This window comes from Artibeus jamaicensis, unplaced genomic scaffold (assembly GCF_021234435.1).
Source record: "Artibeus jamaicensis isolate MK-2021 breed Jamaican fruit bat unplaced genomic scaffold, CSHL_Jam_final contig_241, whole genome shotgun sequence".
NCBI lineage: Eukaryota > Metazoa > Chordata > Mammalia > Chiroptera > Phyllostomidae > Artibeus > Artibeus jamaicensis.
In genome coordinates this window covers 5,349,106-5,369,502 of record NW_026521509.1, presented here as the reverse complement: position 1 = coordinate 5,369,502, position 20,397 = coordinate 5,349,106, and the positions used below count along the sequence as shown (strand labels likewise).

General features: G+C 34.6%; 1 protein-coding gene across 1 annotated transcript in view; it reads right to left on the bottom strand.

Moving 5' to 3' along the window:
• HDX (highly divergent homeobox) overlaps nt 1-20,397 on the bottom strand; it is a 101,580-nt gene that overhangs the window by 69,420 nt on the left and 11,763 nt on the right. The window contains exons 2-3 of the mRNA XM_037126733.2: nt 10,187-10,333; nt 3,563-4,672 (exon numbers count right to left, since the gene is read on the bottom strand). Coding sequence (XP_036982628.2) covers nt 3,563-4,672; nt 10,187-10,333 — 1,257 coding nt within the window. The remainder of the gene's footprint in view (nt 1-3,562; nt 4,673-10,186; nt 10,334-20,397) is intronic.

The following is a 20,397-nucleotide window of genomic DNA, read 5'->3' as shown; positions in this document are numbered from 1 at the left end:
TGAATCTGCCAGGGCCCACCCACAGCGTCTCCGCACCTCCAGCACCTCGCGTTGTGGTGCTCTGCTGCTCCACAGATGCGCTGGGCCTGGGAGAGCAAGGAGCTGTGGCCACCCGGGGCAGGTGAGGAGTTTGCAAAGTGCCGGCTGTGAGGCACAGAAGTTCCTATAAATCTTAAACTTTCATGTTTATTTTAAAAAATGTACCGAAGCCCACAAATACTGATGGAAGTTGGAAGGCACTATCAAAGCACTTTCACTAATAGAGATATATACATTGTAGTTATAGAGTATCTTTTAAAGAAAGCTCAAAGTGCTCTACTTTTATTAACTCCTAAATCTCTATGCTGTTCATGAAAGATGGGAATGCAACTAATTTTTAAGCCACATAACTGCAACAAAAAATCTTGTAGCACTTCTCTTTAAAATATTCTTATATCTTCTCATAGGTGATTATCATTATTATCTTTAATTATCAAAACACTATGATAGTGCACTGACAGCAATGTTATGAAGAGTGGAACAGCACTTTGGAGACCAATATGGTTGCAATTTGCCCTCCAAGGAGTGAGGTTAGCCTGGAGTGTGTGAAATAGAACTGAGCTATAGTATTTTGATATAGTCACCTGCTGACAGTTTCATTATAGCAGTAATAATAACCCTTATTATGACATTATATTCCCAAGTGGCTGCAAAACAGAGCTAATTTCAACCTTTTAGCATCCCTTAAGATTCCCTGAGTTTGGACTCATTCACTTAGATAGCTTAAAACTAGATTCTCCTCCAGGAATAGTTTGAAGATACCAGGTGTAACAGAATGAAGAGGCAGATATCTCTGTTACATAGTCCCAGGGTTAGAAACTAAATAGAATTGCTTGTTTGCTTCTAGTTTCAGAGCTAGAAAGCTCCCAAGATGACCACAGATTCCATATTTTAAAGTTCTGATGTTAGTTATACAGCTGGGTGATGAGCATCATTAAAATCCTGGAGGATAACTAACATAAACTGAATGCTTATATCCCAGCCATATTCACATGTTGAAAGCTAATCCCCAATGTGATGGTATTTTGAGGTTGGACTTTTAGGAGATGTTTGTGTCATAAGAACAGAGCCTTCATGAATGGGGTTAGTGCTATTATAAGAGAGGCCCCCTTACTCCTGCCATATAAGGACACAGTGAAAAGATGGCCTTCTATACATTAGGAAGCAGAATCTCACCAGACACAATCTGCCAGCACCTTGATCTTGAACTTCTCAGCCTCCAGAAGTGTGAGAAATAAATATTTGTTGTTTAAGCTACTCAGTCTATGGTATTTTTGTTATAGCAACCCAAATAAACTAAGATGCTAATCCTCATGGAGTATAGTTCCCCAGGCTGCCTTGCTTTCTTCAAAAATTAATTGAAAGAAAGGGCAGATGATGCCCCAAGGGTTCTCTGCAAACAATCTCTACCATATTGTCTGAAGTGAAGTTGCTAGAGGTCTGATATAATATAAAGGTAGTTGATAGCTGATCTCTAGTCTCTCAGCCAGTACTACAGCTATTTTTTCTTCAACTACCTTGTGATATTGTAGGCTCTGCAATATTTTACTTGAAATAGAATGTAAAGAAGACCTAGACTAGCATAATCTTATTAAGTTTATAACTAAGAGATTGTAAGTACAAGAAAATTTATATGCCAGGGAACATACAAGGAGCCTCACACAGATTGTGCCATTTCATAATACAGTATTTCTGAAAAGTAGGTATCATTAACTATATTATGCAAATGAGAAAACTGTCACACAGAGAGTTTACATCACTTGCCTGAGATCACATAAGTAGAAAGTGGCAGAGTCTAGATTAAATAAGCCCATGCTCTAAATTTTTATGTCAAACTTCCTTTCTTTAAAATGATTACCATTCAAAAAAACCTCGCTAAATTTTATTCCATTTAAAAAGTTCTTTTATATAAAACAACTTGAGTTCCTTTAAAAGTTCTGTCAGGAAAATATAGAGACTATAAAAAGGCATAACTTTAGGTTAAATTATCCTTAGAGGATCAGTCAGCTTATGAAAAATTAAAAATTAAGTGTTATACTCTCAAGACCTCCAAATACTTTAATACAGTTGACATTTTTAGGGTGTATGGTAAAGGCGAAACAATATTTCTGAGTTGCATCTTGGTTCTGCCACATACTACCTATGTGATCCTTCTGAACAAGTTATTGAAATATGGATTAAATGTCTGTATGTCTAGATCATATGGAAATTAAGTGATATCAGGTATAGGGAGTGACTGGTGGTACCTGGTATGTGTAAAACCTTCAACAAATGCTAAATGTGATTGTTATTACTATTATTAAAAACAACACTGAAGGTATAAAAAATACAAAAAACCAGGGAATTAAAGGGGGTGTTGGGAGGATATTTATGCTGTGATTCAATTTTAGTTTAAGCATGCTTTAGGAAAGAGCAAATACATGAAAATCAGTAGACTCTCAATAAGAAATGATACTAATTATGAGGATGGAGTCCTTTTTGGTTAGGGCTAAGTGCTAGAGGGTTACTTCCCATGATCTATCATTGCTTATCATTTTGAAGTAAGGAGTTACAAGATGGAGAGAGTAAAGGTAAGGTTATTTCTTATTTTAATTGAGAATAGCCTGCAAGCACCTTAAACCCAGATAAAACTTAAATACTGTGTTTGAACAAATTAAAGAGTCTAGCAAGAAAAATGATGAATATCCATGCTCTGCTATTCAAATTTTCTGAATCAGATTTTTTCAGGGAAGATCTATAACCTTAAAAGATGTCTTATGGTAGGCTTATACCTCACTTGAGAATATTTGAAGCATATGTAAATAATTGAATATGCTAAACAGTAAAGAAATGACACATTTTTGCACAGATCTGAAATTGCTTTAATTTTTTTACTCTTAATATGTCTTTTTCCTATACACATTTTTAAAAAGGCTATTTGATTAATTATTCTATTTAATGTTTGCATAAAGCATCTCTTTTTTTTTAATAAGTAAACTTTTTCCTTTTAGAAAAAAGGAGTTGGCTGAGTTACTGTGTGCTCTGAGTTCTCAGCCATCATCACCTAGAGAAATGATTGACTTCCCTGGCAATGTACCCAGAGAAAACAGCACTCATCTAGTGACATCTCTTTACACAACAAGTAAAAATTATTACAGGAACAATCTATGTTCAACGGGATGAACCTAGCCAATTTAGTTCTATTTTAGTGATGGCAAATGTTTTGCTTCCCATAAGGCTACTATTTCCTGATCAAAATTGTTTTAAATATCACGAGAAAGCTGCCATGTTATAAAAAATTATTATCTCCCACAAAGAAAAACTTTCCATTATTAAAACAACAACAACAACAACAACAATAACAAAAAAGCATAAGATTCTTCAAGGAAATGACCCCAAACCACCATGATGGAGCAAAAAAAAATCTCAAATGACTTCCAACAATGAGTTAAGTGACCCAAGTCCCAGGTATAACTGGATACCAATACCATGTTTTATACCAATCAATGATTTTAAAACTTTATAAAATAAGCTTACACATTACCTGATAATTATTTTGGTTTTGTGATAACCTCAATTGGTTTGATGATGCAAAATGTGAAGAAAAATTACTCCGTGATGGATTTGTATTACTGTAAATTGTAGTAGATGCTGTATGTAATGAGGTCCGTGGTATCAAATGGTAGTCTCTGTTTTGATACAGTACATTGTCTGAGAAGTCTCTAATATTCACCATTTGTGAATTTGGCATGTTTCTTCCTGGTCCTGGCAAAGCCATACTTTGGTTATCACCTCGAAGGGAACTGCAGTTTTCATAAAATCTTGAGTAGCCTGGTACCTGTGCTCCCATCAGTGCCAACTCTTCCTCTCTGGCATACTCATCATCAGCATCTCCAGTCTCCATTGCAATGGACAAACAAGTTCCCTCTGCTGAACTAGACTTCTGTGGTGTATTTCCTCCCAGAATTCTCTGGGGGTAATCACTGACTGCCAAAGAAAATACTTCACGGATTTCCAAGTTTTGCGTTCTACAGTAAGGATCTCTAATAGGTGGCTTTTGCCCACTTAAGTTATGCGATGCTAGACTTGTGTGTTCAGGCTTATATGATCTTTGAATTCCAGCTGGTTCAATTTTGCAAGGTCGGTGGCACACGGATGGCTTTTGAGGTACCATAATCTCAGGGCCTTGCACTGAAGAGCTTCCACAGTTTTTCTTGGTGTATACTGAGTTTCCAGCATTTAGAACACTTGTCTGTCTTGACAAAATAATTGTTTTTTCACCTAAGAGCAGAGAGGCATTTTTACAGTGTGCTACTTGTCTTTGAACAGGAATGTGCAGCTGAAACTCAGCATCATTTTTACTGGCCGTTTTCTGAATGGGGATTTTATGTGCTTCTGTAATTTGTGTATTTGTATGTTTGGTTGTCCCTTGCTTACTTAACGAACCAGTTGGACTGTATATTCCAGTTACGATGACATCGTTATTGACAGATGACCCAGAAGACTGTTGGCTTGAGGGTCGAGCAATATTAACCACATTTCTTACTGTAATGTCTGGAGCTGCCAATGGGGTAGTAGAAACAGTTCCTGTTGTTGCTGCTCCTGATTCAGAACTTTTACTGCTCATTTTTCTTCTCTTATTGCCAACCCACGTCTGGAATAATAAAAAATAATTATGGAAAAATTCTTAACACAAAAAACAGATAAAACAATTTTTATGTGATAAATTATATTATTATTTGTCAGGGGACCAAAGCCTATATAAATTAAAGGAAAAAAAGATAATAAAATGAAAAATAACTAAAGTACAAGATCAGAGATGATCAAAAACTTGCAATTAATAAATATTTAGGAACTTTCATCAAAGAATTGTATTGTTGCTCCTGTCCTCAAAACCCATCCAATCTGTTGCAAGAACCTCAAAAATGTTTTTATTCTTTGATCTAGTAAATCTCCTTCTGTGAATTTATTCTAAAAATGATCATAGATATATACAGAGTTTATATGCAGAATGTTCATCATATATTTCCATCTAATGGTGAAAATTGGAAGCATACTAAAGGTAGTTAATGACTGAAAATTACTTACAATAGTGTTAAATAAATATATTTATATACTTGAAATCTTCAGGTTTAACAATGTTCTATTAATATTTGGTAACTTGGTTAATTTAATATTGATAGATATTTAAATTATTTTTAGAAATATTCATTATGATAAATATACTGTGATATACATCATTGTACATGTATCATTGTGCTATTGGTCTGTTAGAATGTAATTCTAGAAAGAAAATTGATGTGCTTTTTTTATATTTTCAAAGTACCCTGCAATGTATGTATAAGAGTTTTGATTTCTCCATACCCTTACCAATACTTTGCATTATCTTTTTGTAGTCTTGTAGCCCAAGAATTAATAAAGGATACATAATTGCTGTTTTAATTTGAATGTCTATGGTTACTATATTACTTTGATAGAATTGCTTATCCATTTCCTTTACTCATTTTTATATTGGGTATTTGTTTTTTAAATTGATTTATAAGAGCAATTTTCTACTAGAGATAGCAACACTTTGTCATAAGTTGGAAATATTTTTCCCAGTGTCATTAATTTATGGTAGTTATTTTCTTCTTTACACTTTTCTTTCCTTACCAAATTTTATGCCATGAATATGTATTGCTTTTATAAACAGAAAATATATTATTAGTAAAAAATAACAGCAGTGTTAGCATTTAGAATTTGATTACAAAATAGGTACTTTTATACAAAAATATATAATAATCTTATTATGTTGTACCATGATTCTTCTTAAAATGTGCAATAAGAAATATTACACTCTATAATGTGATTAGTAAACTTTATAATTATTTTAAAATGTACATCATATTATAAACTATCGACATGTTAATTTATTAATAATTATTAAAAATAAGTAAAAATATTAAGTGAACTAGCTTTGTATAGGCATGCTGCAAGGTGTATTTGGTTAACTTTTATGTAATACGTTTTTGAAGACCACCAAAATTATCCAATTTTCAATGTTTATTTATACTATAAACAATATTAATGTTGATGTAATGCTGTAAATAAAATCTATCATGTGTTGATTATCCATTATATGTTTACATATATATTAGCTTCTTTGCTAGGTGCTATTTTTCAAATTGAATAAGTGAAGAAACTGAGGTTTAGAAATGTTAAGTGGCTTGTGGATACCTGCCACAAGGATTCAAATTCAATTTTCCTTGATCCCAAAGCATATTCTCCTTCCACTATATTGAGAAGTTCCTAAAAGGGTCATCTCTATTGGCCATTTTATATTAACATTTCTGTAATAAAAAATGTACTTGAAAAGTAACTAAATAAAATTTAATATTAAAATAATAATAATAAAAAAACGTTACAGAAACTGAGATGGCTCCATTTTACTTCACATGAGAAGACAGAAAGTTTAAATGAACTCTGATTTAGTCTTACTAAATAGTAGAAGTGAGAATTATAAGCAGAGGGACAAATAAATATAAATGTTACAGGAGGAAGCAGGGGAGATAATCTAAAATGTTGTAGGGTATATACTCAAGAGAAATGACTAAAAATAAATGCTTTTGGATAAATATAATTTCAGTGTATGGTTCAAAGAGGTAAAATTTACATATATTACAAATAAGGTACTTTTGATATCACTTTTCAGATATGAAAAATTACAAAGGAATTATGATGCATAATTTTTATAGAAATATATAAGCATTATATTTAAAAACTTTAAACAGAAAAGCATAGTGAACTGGTAAAATTTGAACTCAAGAGCTACTGCATCTCAAGGGTAGCTTTGCAATATTTCTAAACAAACAAACAAACAAACAAACAACCCCCCCAGTCTATCAGGTTCTCATCAGAACACTAGCATACCTACCTTAATACAGGAAGTTTAAGAGTAATCTTAGTACATTACTAATTTATGGCTTACTTCTATAATGCAAATATTTACTTACACAATTCACTAGGTATTTATATTATGTACCCATCACAAAGTAAAATTTAGTATAACATCATGTGCATAGGAAACACAGCATCTAACCACAAAGGGCAGCCAACATAGATGTCACAAGACTCATGTGTTTTACTAAAAGCACAACCCCTGACCTTACAACCCACTTTATTTTGTTCTATGCATAATTTTACCAAACCTGGTATCCTAATCTATAACAAATTAGAAATAACAAATATGAGGGGGCCTTGGTGATTGAGATTGCTTTTGGAGGCACCTTATTATTACCAAATTAAGGATGTTTACTAAATATATATTGCTCACTAAATAGGAGAAGAAAAGGAAAACAACACAAGAGAACTGATGTGAGAAATAATTAGTCTGGTGTTCTTTAGTAAAGGAGGAAATCACTTCATATACCTTACCACGTTGTAAGCATTATTATGTGAGCACAATACAATAATTGCTTTCCATAATAAGACTGAGTCAAAACATAAGGGTTTAATTATTTAAAATATTCTCTATTGAAGTAAAGTAGTAAAGTATGTACTGAGAAATATTTTCCAATTAAAATGTCGAAAATAAAGAAAATTCATTGTTTGAGGTTAGCACATAAATGAATAAAATTTTCTGAGAAGTCATTTAGTTACAGAATCCAAAATTTACCAGTGCTCATAGGATATAAATGATTTCACTTTACAAATGCCTCATTGATGAAAGAGAAAAAATGGGTCAAACAAAATTGATATGATAATTCAAGTTTTGAATTAGCAACGTGATACTGCATATTGGGTCATCAATCCTCGGTGTCCATAAAATCATTTTAGTTCTCTCTTTTTTAAAAAAGATTTTATTTGTTTTTATTTTTAGACAGAGGGGAAGGGAGGGAGAAAGAGAGACAGAAACATCAATGTGTGGTTGCCTGTCATGTGGCCCCCACTGGGGACCTGGCCCACAACCCAGGCATGTGTCCTGACCGGGAATTGAACTGGTGACCCTTTTTTTCACAGTCCATGCTCAATCCACTGAGCTACACCAGCCAGGCTCAGTTTTCTCTTAGAAAACCATTTTCTCCAAACTTCTTTTCCTTTTTTATACCTTCCTCTTTGTTGTCCTGTTCCATTACTATACTGTATTTATTTTTGCATAGATATTTTAACCTTTTAAGTTCTGTTTACATTGGGATCAAGTTTAGTAAAAGGGATTTAAGTTTTTTTGAGGTAAGATACAATAGATATTATATTAAAAACAATAAAAGGTCTCTTCCAAATAGAACATACAGACCAAACAAAATACTGGAGGCAGGGGCTGTTGTGGAATGATGATGAGTTTATAAACAACTCCCTTCTCATCTGACTAGGAAAGCCACCAAAACTGTGTTGGAATTCAGATTAGAAAGACCAAATTTCTGTATAATTTACACTTCTCCTATAACAGAGAATGAATCTGTTTTACATAATCCCTTATAAATTTACATAACATTTTACTTGTGAATTTACATTCTATGAATTTATTTCTTTTATTCTCATTGTTTGTTTTAGATTTCACACCAGTTGGAGCATAAATATAAACCTGTGTCTTTCCATACTCTCAATATTCAAGTACATCAAGTAAGTTATTAGGGAAGATTGCAGTAACAACTTGCAAACATGAACGGTCACAGTCTACAAAGCAGCTAAGAAGGCATTTCACTTTAAAGTAATGGTAAAATAAAATGAAAAAAAGAAGAAAGACAGAAAGAAGTTATCATAGGTACAGGAGGAATGAGTTTGTACTTATAAAATGAAATCTCATCACATTGAAATATCACACATTTTTATATTACTTTTTCCAAGGCAACTAAACATTTTCTCTGAGGTTTACCACAGGTATTTCAAATAGGGAATTTAAAGCTACCAATAGAAACTATTTTTAGTTCTTACACAAACCTGAATATGATGGTTCATCTCAGCCAATAAGCAACACATGTCATAGATATTCCCACCCACCTGGAATCAGTGGCACAATTCTCTATGGGAAAATGAATATATAATTTAGTCTTTAAGAAACAGATTTCTACCCTGGACCAGTGGCTTAGTTGGTTGAGCATTGTCCTGTGCACCAAAAGGTTGTGGGTTCAATCCTTGGTCAAGGCACATACCTAGGTTGTGGGTTTGATCCCCGGTGGGACGTGTACAGGAGACAATCAATCTCTCTCTCTGTCTCTGTCTCTCTCCCTCCCCCCTGACTTCCTTTCTCTCTAAAAACAATAAACATATCCTCCACTGAGGATTTAAAAAAAATAGATTTCCTAAACAATTTTACTTGTCAAGATATTTTTTTATCTTTAGGTTCTTTTAAAATTCCTCCAAAAGGTAAAAAACCCATCAATACACTCTTTCTTTTTTATCAAATTATCTTAATGAATGACAAGGGTAGGAAAGTTGGTAATATTTAAGCCCCTAAAGTTTCATGCCAGGAGGATTGATAGCATGTCCAGGCAAACATGAAAAGACCTATGCACTCAGTGAAATTTGTGACTAGTTCTGTTAAATTTATCTCTTGCCTCCTCTCTATCACCTTCTCATTGCCTTCACAAATGTTTGGCAGCTCTGATTTTTACAGATGAATAACTATGATTGTCATAAAGGAAAATTTCCTCCCTTGTGATTTCTTGTACATTATTCAGTACCTCATTAAAATGCATGCATTTTATTTAAAAGGCAGAAGAAGTATTCATAAGAAAGCCTAGATTTTCCTAAAAAAAAACCAACAAAAATACTAAGTCATAATAACATGAAAAATTCAAATATAACAAGAAAATATGCTAGACACACAATAGTCCCCTGGTAAATGCCTGTTTTATTGATATAATTTTGTAGGGTTGTATCTATATTAATTCTAGGTGTAAGGAAAGCATAAGATCAGCAACTAATTTTAAAGGTACTCATTAATTCAAAGGACTGAGAGTTTTAAAGATATGTTTACAATGCAAAAATTTTCAGCTTTTTCCAAGTATTCACAGAAGTAAATACATACTAGTTAATTAGACCTATGTATTTAAAATTAATATTTTTATATTAGAGAAATGAAGCTATTTATAAAGTTAGTGACTTCATGCCCTGATAATTTTTCTCATGTTAAGTAATTATCACTTGTAATGAAGAGCTATAAATTCGAGTGTAAGACCTCAGTACTTACCCTGACTACACTGAAGTCCAGCTTAGTCTCCTGTGCACACTGTAATATGAGCTGAAAGCAATTTTTACTTTGATTTGTCATTCCATTTTCATAATAACGCTGCAAAATCCTTTGTTGCTCTACAGTAAATACAGAACGTAGATTCATCTAAAAATAAAAGAAGATACTCTGAAAATTGGAATAAAAATTGGGTATGTGTAGAATTTGCACGCTTTAAAAAACAATTTCAGTGCTTCAAAGCTGCAAGATTATTTTTAAATCAGTTAATCCCCAGTAATGGGTAATAATTTATGTGTTACAGGGAAACAGGTTCTTACTGAAAATTGTGCATAATGCAAACACATTGAATTTGCTCAGAAAAGGTAACAACTTTAAAGGAAAAAAATAAAAGCCCTTATCTGTGTAGTGTCAGTACATGGGGGAAAATAAAGGCTCCTTCAGTGAAATAAATATTTATGGCTAGTAAAGACAGAGATGGTGGTAGCCATAAGTGGTCAATTATCAACAGAGACATTCACTGTTCTTTGTCAAGCAAAGCATCTGGCATATGTCTTATGGACAGAAGCTGTGCTCTGGAACAAAAGGGTGCATTTATTTTTTTTCTGGGATAAGGGGGTCTTTTTATATATTAAAACAAAACCTCTTTTTAAAGTTTAAAAATAAACAAGAAGGTTTAGTGACTGCAAAAATTGCTTTAGGCAATACTAACCAAAATAATTACTTTTAATAACTAAAGTATACAAACTAAAATTCAAAATCACATATGTTTTACTAAAAAGAACTCATGCAAAAACTATGAACCTTGTAATTAAATTAACACCATCATAATTGGGGAAGACAAATTTAAAAAACACTTTATCCTTCTTATCAATAGGCAACATGTTCAATATTAAGGGAAAACAACACTGTTAATCTCACAAATAAAAGGCAGGTAAAAATATAATTAGATTAAGACAATTGAAGGTCCTGGTTAAAAGCTGTCACATTGAAAGTGTTATTGCTAAAAGTTGGCAGACAGAAAAAAAAGCCCTTCCAGAGGAAAGTGTCTCTTCAAAACTAGGAAAAGAGCAACAACAAAAAACACTATAAGCCAAATCAAACGGAAATCATTCTAGTATACTGGGTATGGAAACAACCAAGTACAATGACATAAAAATATAAATTAATTTCCTTTTCACTGAATGTTTTAAATAACCAAGCATTCTCATAAAGAAATTAAAGATAGTCATGCATCCATCCTTTGCATTTATACACTTGACTTTCTTTCTTGCTCATACAAACATCATCTCATCTAATATTAAAAGAGCTGACTAAGGAAAATCAAGTGCTGAACAGGGCACAAAAAGATGAGGGTAAAGTTTCTTCCTGGAACTTTCAGATACAAGTAACTCCCCTAACTTTCTGAAGGGGATATCATTCAAGTACACTGATATACAAATATAAAGGCTCTTATTTTCAACCTGACCAATTTTGAAAGATGTTGGGGCCAGAGGACAGTATCCATCACGGCAATATTTAGTATTATGGCTGCCAGGTTTCAGAGCAAATTGGGGTTCCTCTTCAATAACAGTTTAGCTATAGTCACAAGAGGAGTCAAAACATGATGATCAAATACCTGAAAAAGTTCATCTTGTATGTATTTTAGAAGCAAGGAGCGTTGGAATAAGTTTTGAGGAGGGGGAATAAAATTTAATTCACTAATGCATAGTCAAGATAATGGCTCTGGATCCTTTCCTGCAGGACTGTAACCACTACAAAAAGCATAGGGTGCAAGATATGGGTGATCCCCAAGTGTGATGATACCTGCCCTACTGATACAGGAATGTTTTATTATTGACTGGCTACAACCGTTACACTTATGCAAACATATGAACCTTTAAAAACACAGCAGGTCCATATATTGGGGCCCCCCCCACACATGATTAGTTGGAGGATAGATTGTAATCTGTGAAAGAGGGTTAGCTGTACCCTGTAACAGATTCTAACAATTGAGGAATCTGTTTATGCTGACATTCAAATGATTGATAAAATATTTGGGTATCTGAAAGAAAGAGATTAAGAATTTTAAAAAATTGCTCTTAACAAGTGTTGGAACAAAGCCCAAGTTACTATGAACCAAAAAACAAAATACCTAAAAGAGCTGGACTAAATCCACTTGGCTCTAATAATATTAAAGGTCAACAGTCTTTCACTTAATAATAACTGATCTTCTGTATAATTACTACATGCTGTAGTCCTTTCCAAGAGAAAAATGGGAATAAATCAGACTTAAGCAGGGTTGCAAAAACAAACAAACAAACAAACAAACCCCACTGCAGGTAGTTTCTCACTGATACCAATAGCCAAACATAGGTAATGAGTACTAAACAGATTTCTAGAGTCAACAATGCTGTGAACATTTCATCTCTACCCTTAAATTCAGTAGAAACAAACTGACAGTAACCGAGGTGGGGGAGAGGGGGATAACAGGGGAAAGAAGAGGAAGGGTCGTCAAGGCACCTGTATAAAAGACCCATGGACAAAGACAAAAGGGGGAGGATTGCATGTGGGAAGGGGAGGTGGGGAAGGCAGGGGAGAGTAATGGGGGGAATATGGGAACAATAGTAATAGAACAACAACAAAAAGAGAGAGAAGGAAGGGCACTTCACTCAAGAGATCTAATTTTCTTGCAAATTATGCTAAGCTCATTCTTTACCACAATAACAAGATAAACCCTCATAAACAAGATATTTGTCACAATGGAATACTACCCATCCATAAAAAAGAAGGAAATTTTACCCTTTGTGACAGTGTGGATGGAACTGGAGAACATTATGCTAAGTGAAATAAGCCAGTCAGAGACAAATACCATATGATCTCACTTATATGTGGAATCTAATAAACAAACTGAAGTAACACACAAAATAGACTCACAGATGAAAAGCAAAATAACAACTGTTGGCATGGGGGAAGTTAGGGGGTGGAGGGATTGAGCAAAAAGGAAAAGGAGTCAGTCATGACAACAACAGTGTGGTAATTGCTGGGATGAGGGAGTGTAAGGGGACTAAATAGTAATGGGAAAAATACAATAAAGAATACCCTCAAATGAAGAATATATACATTATATTATCATGAAAAAAGACTAATCCTATGACCGCTTTCTATGTGATAAGAGTTTGATCTTTTAAGATTTTGGAGAGTGCAAAAATTAGGCACAACACCAATGAGTATTGTGTTCATGTATGCAGATGCCTCCTCGTAACTTTTTAACTCCATATTAAAGTAGATTAATTCTTCTATTAAAAATTAAGTTATTTAACAGTGTTTTATTTAGCCAAGGTTGATTAAGCATAGAGTAATAAACCAACACCATTAGGGGAAGTCATCAGAAGGCGTGCCTACCACCTGACCCAGGAACTGGACTCCGGGGAATAAGAGGCTCCTCATCTCCAAATATATCCTTGGAATGTGCATTCTGCTTGCTTAGTAAATAAATCCCTTTGTTTGTGAAGCCTGCTACCTTCAAATCTATAGGGTCTGCCTCTTTCTTCTGCCTTCCCTGCCATCTGCATACAGGAGCCAGTTACAGATTACACCTGAGGAGATCCTAACCAGGTCTGTGAAGGAATAATTGGTGAGCCAGCCAGGAGAAATGGACTCTCAAAGACATGTGCTTGGGATAGAGACATCTGTGGAGGGGTATCCCACATTGGCTATTATTCTCTATGTGGGGAGGGATGGCCAAGATGTCAGATACTTGTGGACTGCCATGTCAATATGGGGACACCTCAAAAATGTGAGGAACAGACATTGTGGCAGAGAAGGAAAACAAAGCTCACCACAGTCGGTTAGCCCCTATTGTGGACAGTTCAGATCACCTAGAAGCTAAAACTCAACTTAGAAAGTTGAAAGAGCTGAGATTGGAGGACATGTAGTTATCAACTATTCTGCTAGCTTCAGGGCTGGCAGACGATGTGGGAAAGCAAGATAATAAGTTTGAGACCTTAAAGTGCTGTTTCACAAAAGTATGAGGACACAAAATGCTATAGATTAAGATCCACAAAGTTGTGAAGAAAGTGTGATTAGAATTAAGAGGTGGAATCTAAGAGATGGGAACTCTGGGAAAGTGATAAAAATGAAGAGGAGGATGATATAATGATTGATGAGTAAAGGGATAAACCCCATATCATCAGATCCTTAACACAAAGGAAATTTTTAAATAACAACTACCCCCAAAACTTCTCAGAACAAAACTTTTATTATTATTCTGTCCCTTGAAGCTGAAAATCTTATCATGTTTTTAAAATGTAAACACCCCAGCAGACAACAAAAACATTGCCCACAGAGACTGATGGGGAAAAAAGTCTTTATAAAAATACAAACTGCTGTGACAAACGCTGATATATAAAAGAGCTAAAGTTTTTTGTTTGTTTTTGTTTTTATAAAACTACTAGAAATATTAAGGTTAAAAGAAAGTGACTGTATATGAAAAGTAGGATGTGTGTTTTTGGTAGAAGAAGATATGAGAAATGAAGAGGCATTTCTATAGGAGGGAAAAAGAGAAAATAACTTAGTCTTAAAATAAAATGAGAAAAGAAAAAGATAGAATATATCCTAATTATATTTGACATAATGAGAAAAGAAAAAGATAGAACATATCCTAATTATATTTGACAAGTTGCAGACAATTTGTAGAAAGGGACTCTTAAACGGAAATTTTATGTGAGGTCAAGCTAAGATTAAAATGGGTTCATTTACGTTAAAAAGACAAAAAAGGTGAACTTTAATATCAAAAGCACACTGAAACAAAATAAGAATTCGTTTTTCTCTCTGTTAAAAAGACAAGAATTTCTTAGATTTTTGGTCTCCTCCTAAAAAGAAATTGTAAACAAAGTTTATCTTTAATGAAAACTGCTAAAAACAAAGAGCCTGTGTTTTGTCTCCATTAGGTCTTCGATTACTTAAGAAAACTGAGTGTTCTCTATTAAAGAACTAAGTTTTTTTACAACTATGTAACTCCTTGAATACGTTAAATTTTGTGGAAATCAACATCAAATAAAAAGTGGTCTTAAATTTTGTATTGGGTGTATTTGTATGAAATTCATTAAAAATGGATATGTCCTGATATAAAGTTATCAGTCATAAATAATCAGATTTCCATATCAATTTCATCATTTTCTTTGGTGTAAGTGAACTCTCATCAGATATTTAACCATGATGATTTTTAAGTCTTTTCTCATTTGCAGACAGTTATTGTTTTACATTGATGCTTTCAGAAAAGTGTTCCTACAAAGATGCTTCGACATGCAGGAGGTTGATGGAAAGACTCTGACAAGTACAGACTAACTGCATAGCCTAATACGTCATGAGATATGGCTCTTTTATATATCAGTGTTGGTGACAGCAGTTTGTATTTTAAAAAGGCTTTTTTCCCAGTCTCTGAAGAGTCCCTGATATGTGTCCTTGTTCTCCTGCCCTGTATTAGTAACACTGGACCATTACATTGATTATATAGTGTTGACATGTGACCAGAAGGGAGGGGAGAGAGGGATAATGGGGGAAAATAGGGGAAGGTCCATCAAGGAACATGTTTAAAGGACACATGGACAAAGATAAAGGTGGTAGGTTCAAGGGTGGGAGGCAGGGATGGGTGGAGTGGGGGGCCCAGGAGGGGTGAAAAATGGAGACAACAGTACTTGAACAATAAAATTTTTTTAAAAAGTATGAAGACTTGTCTGCGCTGCAGGACACTGAAGGCTGTGCTAGAACATCTGTGAGGTAAAAAAATCAGTGGTGAATCCACAAAATATTCAAGGCCCAAGCACCACCCTGAAGTTTTAGGATTCCCTTGATTAGGTACTACATGTGTTTCCCCATAAATTCTGTTGAATAAAGTGCAAACTTACCCAACCCTTAAGACTTTGTAGTGAATTTGGAGTTGTGGAAGATTCTTATTCCCAACTTGATAGTATCTTTGTCCTTTGTGACACTTTGTTAAAAAGGGGAGGGGCACATATGGACTGGAGATTAGAGCAACAAGCCACCTTTGAGAAGGTAAAAATACTAGTGAAGCAGATTAAAGATCTAAGCATCTCCCAAGCATTGTTACCCTTTGAGTTAGATGTGTCTGGGATTTCAAAAGGTATGGGTCAGGTGCTGTGACAGGGGCAAAAGAAGGGAAAAATGCCCCATGACTTTTGGCTCTAGTTATGGAAGGGGACAAAAACCCAATATACCCCCATCTCCCATAGAGGAATAGGTACCAGCAGTGTACACAGCACTCCTCCAGGGGGAGAGTCTCAGAACAGAATGAACCACAGCAGCCAATGTGATAAAATCAGAGCTATTAGGTTAGTGATCACTCCTGAGCCCTGTTCTTTATCCCTTTGCACTGAGAGTAGGCTGTTCTAAATAGATTAACCCATAACTTGAATGATGACAAGCCCAGGGATGGATGACCATGAATAAGCTTTGTTGGGTCAGGATATGTGGAAAGACATTTGGGTCCTTTTGCAAGAACGTGAGGTAGTCCTTTCTAGTTTCCATGTCCTGGCTTATAAGGCAATGACACCCCCTGGCAATAAGGAAACTGATGCCCCAGTTCAGATATGAGCCATATCAACAAACCCGTGAACAGATATAGCAGACTGGGTGCATAGAAAGAGTGCCCACCCCAGTACCAATATGGATGGGATTTCATATTGCCAAGAATGCTAAGTTCCTCTTAAAACACAACTTGATTTATGTAGTAACAGCATCCATGATGTTATTCTAAATAATATCTAAGCTACTGCCCAAGGAGTCTGAGACTATCCAACAGAGTTCTCAACTGGTGAAGGATTGACTAATTTATTATATTGTTGCCGCTCCCTGTGAATGACAGTTCTAAATATGCCTTGGCTTGTGTGAACACTGTGTCTTATCTAACCCAAGCTTTCCCTTGTTGTTATGCCCAAACCAGCTACCACCATTAAGGGACTGGAGAAGTTGAATAGCATGTATGCATATGCTCCTCAAGTAGATAATGATTTGGGGCTACATTGCAAGGTTGTAATATATGGAAGAACAGGCAAAAAATGACACTGAATGGAGATTTCATCTGTCATATAACTCACAAGAAGCCAGGTTGGTAAAAAGGAAACAAAGAATATGAAAGCAGCAGATTAAGTTACTAACAAGTGAAACCACATTGCCTAGGTGGACTAAAGTAGTGTCCCAGATTTTAATGCATTTGAATGATCAACCAGTAGGGCCTGTGGCCCCTTGTCAAAATAGGAAACCACTGTTGAGTCACCCAGTGTCATAAAGGTATAGAAATTACTAGAAAGAGTCATTGCCACAACTGTTAGCATGAATCAATCTGCTATGCTGCTGAGAATCTCAAGTCCCATCACACCTGCGAAAGGAATATCTACTGCAATGTACAATGAGACATTGCACCGGGATGGGTGAATTACTTCATATACCTGGGTAAGGAGGAACTATTCAATCTCTACTGGGATCCCATTGTCCTAGTGAAAGCTGGTCCTATTGAAATGTACTATCTATATCTGGATTGGAACATGAACCACTGAAAGAGAGGAGAAGGTGAGGGTTTTAATCTGGCATATCCTATACCCAGTCCATCACCTTATGCTTGACAGTGCTGCCTCCCCCAGCCAACATGTATGGTATGTACAACAGGTCAAGCTCCCAAAGCTGCCAGTCACCTTCTTCCCTCAAAACTAGGCAGGTTCATTCTGCTTCCAATTTTTATGATCTTTTGGCTTTAATCTTTGCTCCCTTCACTGGCCTGGAGGACATTATAGCACATCCTTGCTAAATTTACCGATGAAGCCTTGAATGATAGCCAACAAAAGCTATCCTTACTCATCACTAAAATGTTTCTAATAAAAAGCCCATCCTACAAAATGGCCTTGGACATTATTGAATGTTTTATGTTCATACCTGATGAGTTTGTTAATGTGTCATCTTCATTAAATCACATAAAGATACAAGTAGATGCCATCAGCGATCGACTCCTATTCTAAGGAACTTAGCAAATCAATGGTTGAAATAATGGAGGCCTTAATGGGGAAAGTTGTCACTGATTTTAGAAGTTATTGTTTTAACCTGTGTTTTCTCTTGTATGTGCCTGTATTGTTGGTATGGCATCTTCCTCCAATGCAGCCATATATCCACCAAATGAGCCACTTCCACACTAATAAAACCTCTTGCTTACCCCACAGGACATATTGCAGAAGAGGGGTGCATGTGTAAGTTAGTTACAAGGGATAAAACATTGGGGGAAGCCATCAAAAATGTGAGTGACACGACTCTTGAATTGGACCCTGGCAATTAGAGGGTCCTAATCCACTCCTCTATCCTTGGAATGTACATTTTGCTTGCCTTTGTGCTCCCAGAAGCTGCTCCCAGGATACAGCCTTAAGACAGAAATGTGGTATTGAGACTATCTGAACTGGATAAATGAATGAAGTCTTTCAAGGCCTCTCTCTATATATATGAACCTAAGATTCTGGAAGGCAGGTGCAAAAATGTAGTCATCTTATAATCATCCTAGAAAAGCCTAGTAAGTTCCTTGTTTATTAAACCTACCACTTTCCAATCTGAAATGGCCTGCCTCTTTTTTTCTTATTTTGGTCTCTCCTTGCTGTCTGTGTATTAGTAGAGGAGCAGTTTCAGATTATACCTGAAAAGCTCCAGCCAAATTTGTGAAGCAACAGGCAATTTGAAATTAATGAAATTTTAACATGTGTGAAAGAATTGCTACAGTAAATCTGTAGCTGTCACTTTAATCTGTCATTTACATTTAATTAACATCTTTAACAAAACAGTTGTATTTATCTTCTTTTATAATTAACTTGTCAGAATTTGCTGATATTGAAAAAATATATACTTTAGCATCCTCTAAACATGAAGTTCAAGTAACAGACATAGTGTCTATTGTAATACTATGAAAAGATACTCATTGTTTATTTATTGGGCTATAATCACTGAAATGCATTGCCCACATCTCTTATTTTCCATTTCTGATATATATAATATGCCTCTATCACTTAGGTGGAAATATGAACCAAGAAATTTTGACAACCTATCATATGAGTTTCTCAGGACACAAAGTTATTGTACACTGACCCCATAAAAAACCACTTAAGATTCTATGTAATTAGTATTAATATTTTCCAGCTACATATATGTATATATTCATAGTGAGATGGGCAGAAACTGCAAGACAATTTTATGTATGCATTCTTCACATAAATATATGAAAAGATATACAGCTACAGGGACAATATCTCTACTATACATTTAATGTATAAATTAAAAAAGGATCAGTGTTTAAAAAAGCATTATCAACAACTCTAAAAAACTAAAAGAGCATTATCAAGTAAATATGCTAGATCTATAATTACTTCATCAACTATAATTTATTAACATTTATTGATGCTTTTATCACAAAGTGGTAATATATTAAAATAATAAAATACCTTTAAACTATAATTACCTTATCATACACTCAGATATCAAGATTCAGGTTATAACAAATTTTTTAAATATCAATTTCACACAGATAATCAGCTGAACAATAGAAGCATAAACAGAGTCTCAAATGGATAACTGAGTTCCCGTTGTCTTAGCTCTCTTTCATACATGCATACAGAATATGTAACAACTAATGACCAGTGACATATAGCATCTCCTGATAAACTATATAGTACCTTGACTGGTACACATCTGTTGAATAAATTGTGTAGCTTTTTATGTTTCTAGACCTAAGCAAATTGTGCCAGTAAATTACTTCTACCTTTAACAAGATAATGAAAATGTTTCCATTGCCACAAGCATTTACCACTAACATCATACCATTCATATTCTAAGTTAATACCTTTCAAATATAGGCTGCATTTTAATTTACTATTGAAGAAAACTCTGCAAAATTCATTATAGCCACATACTGAAAGATATTGTTAGTAAGTTATTCATTATATCAAAATTATATGTCTTTTGGATTTCACTGTACTGTGAATTTATCCTTATTAGTTCTTTCTTAACCTTTTTTCATCATCCACATAACTCCATTTTACCCTATTCTACATCTTTTCTTACCCTACTCCCAGCAAGAATTTTGATTGGTAATTAAATTTTGTGTTAACATTATGATGGGGAAGGGATCATATATATAGTAATGGAAAAAAACTAAACTTTGGGTGTTGAGCCCACAATGCAATATA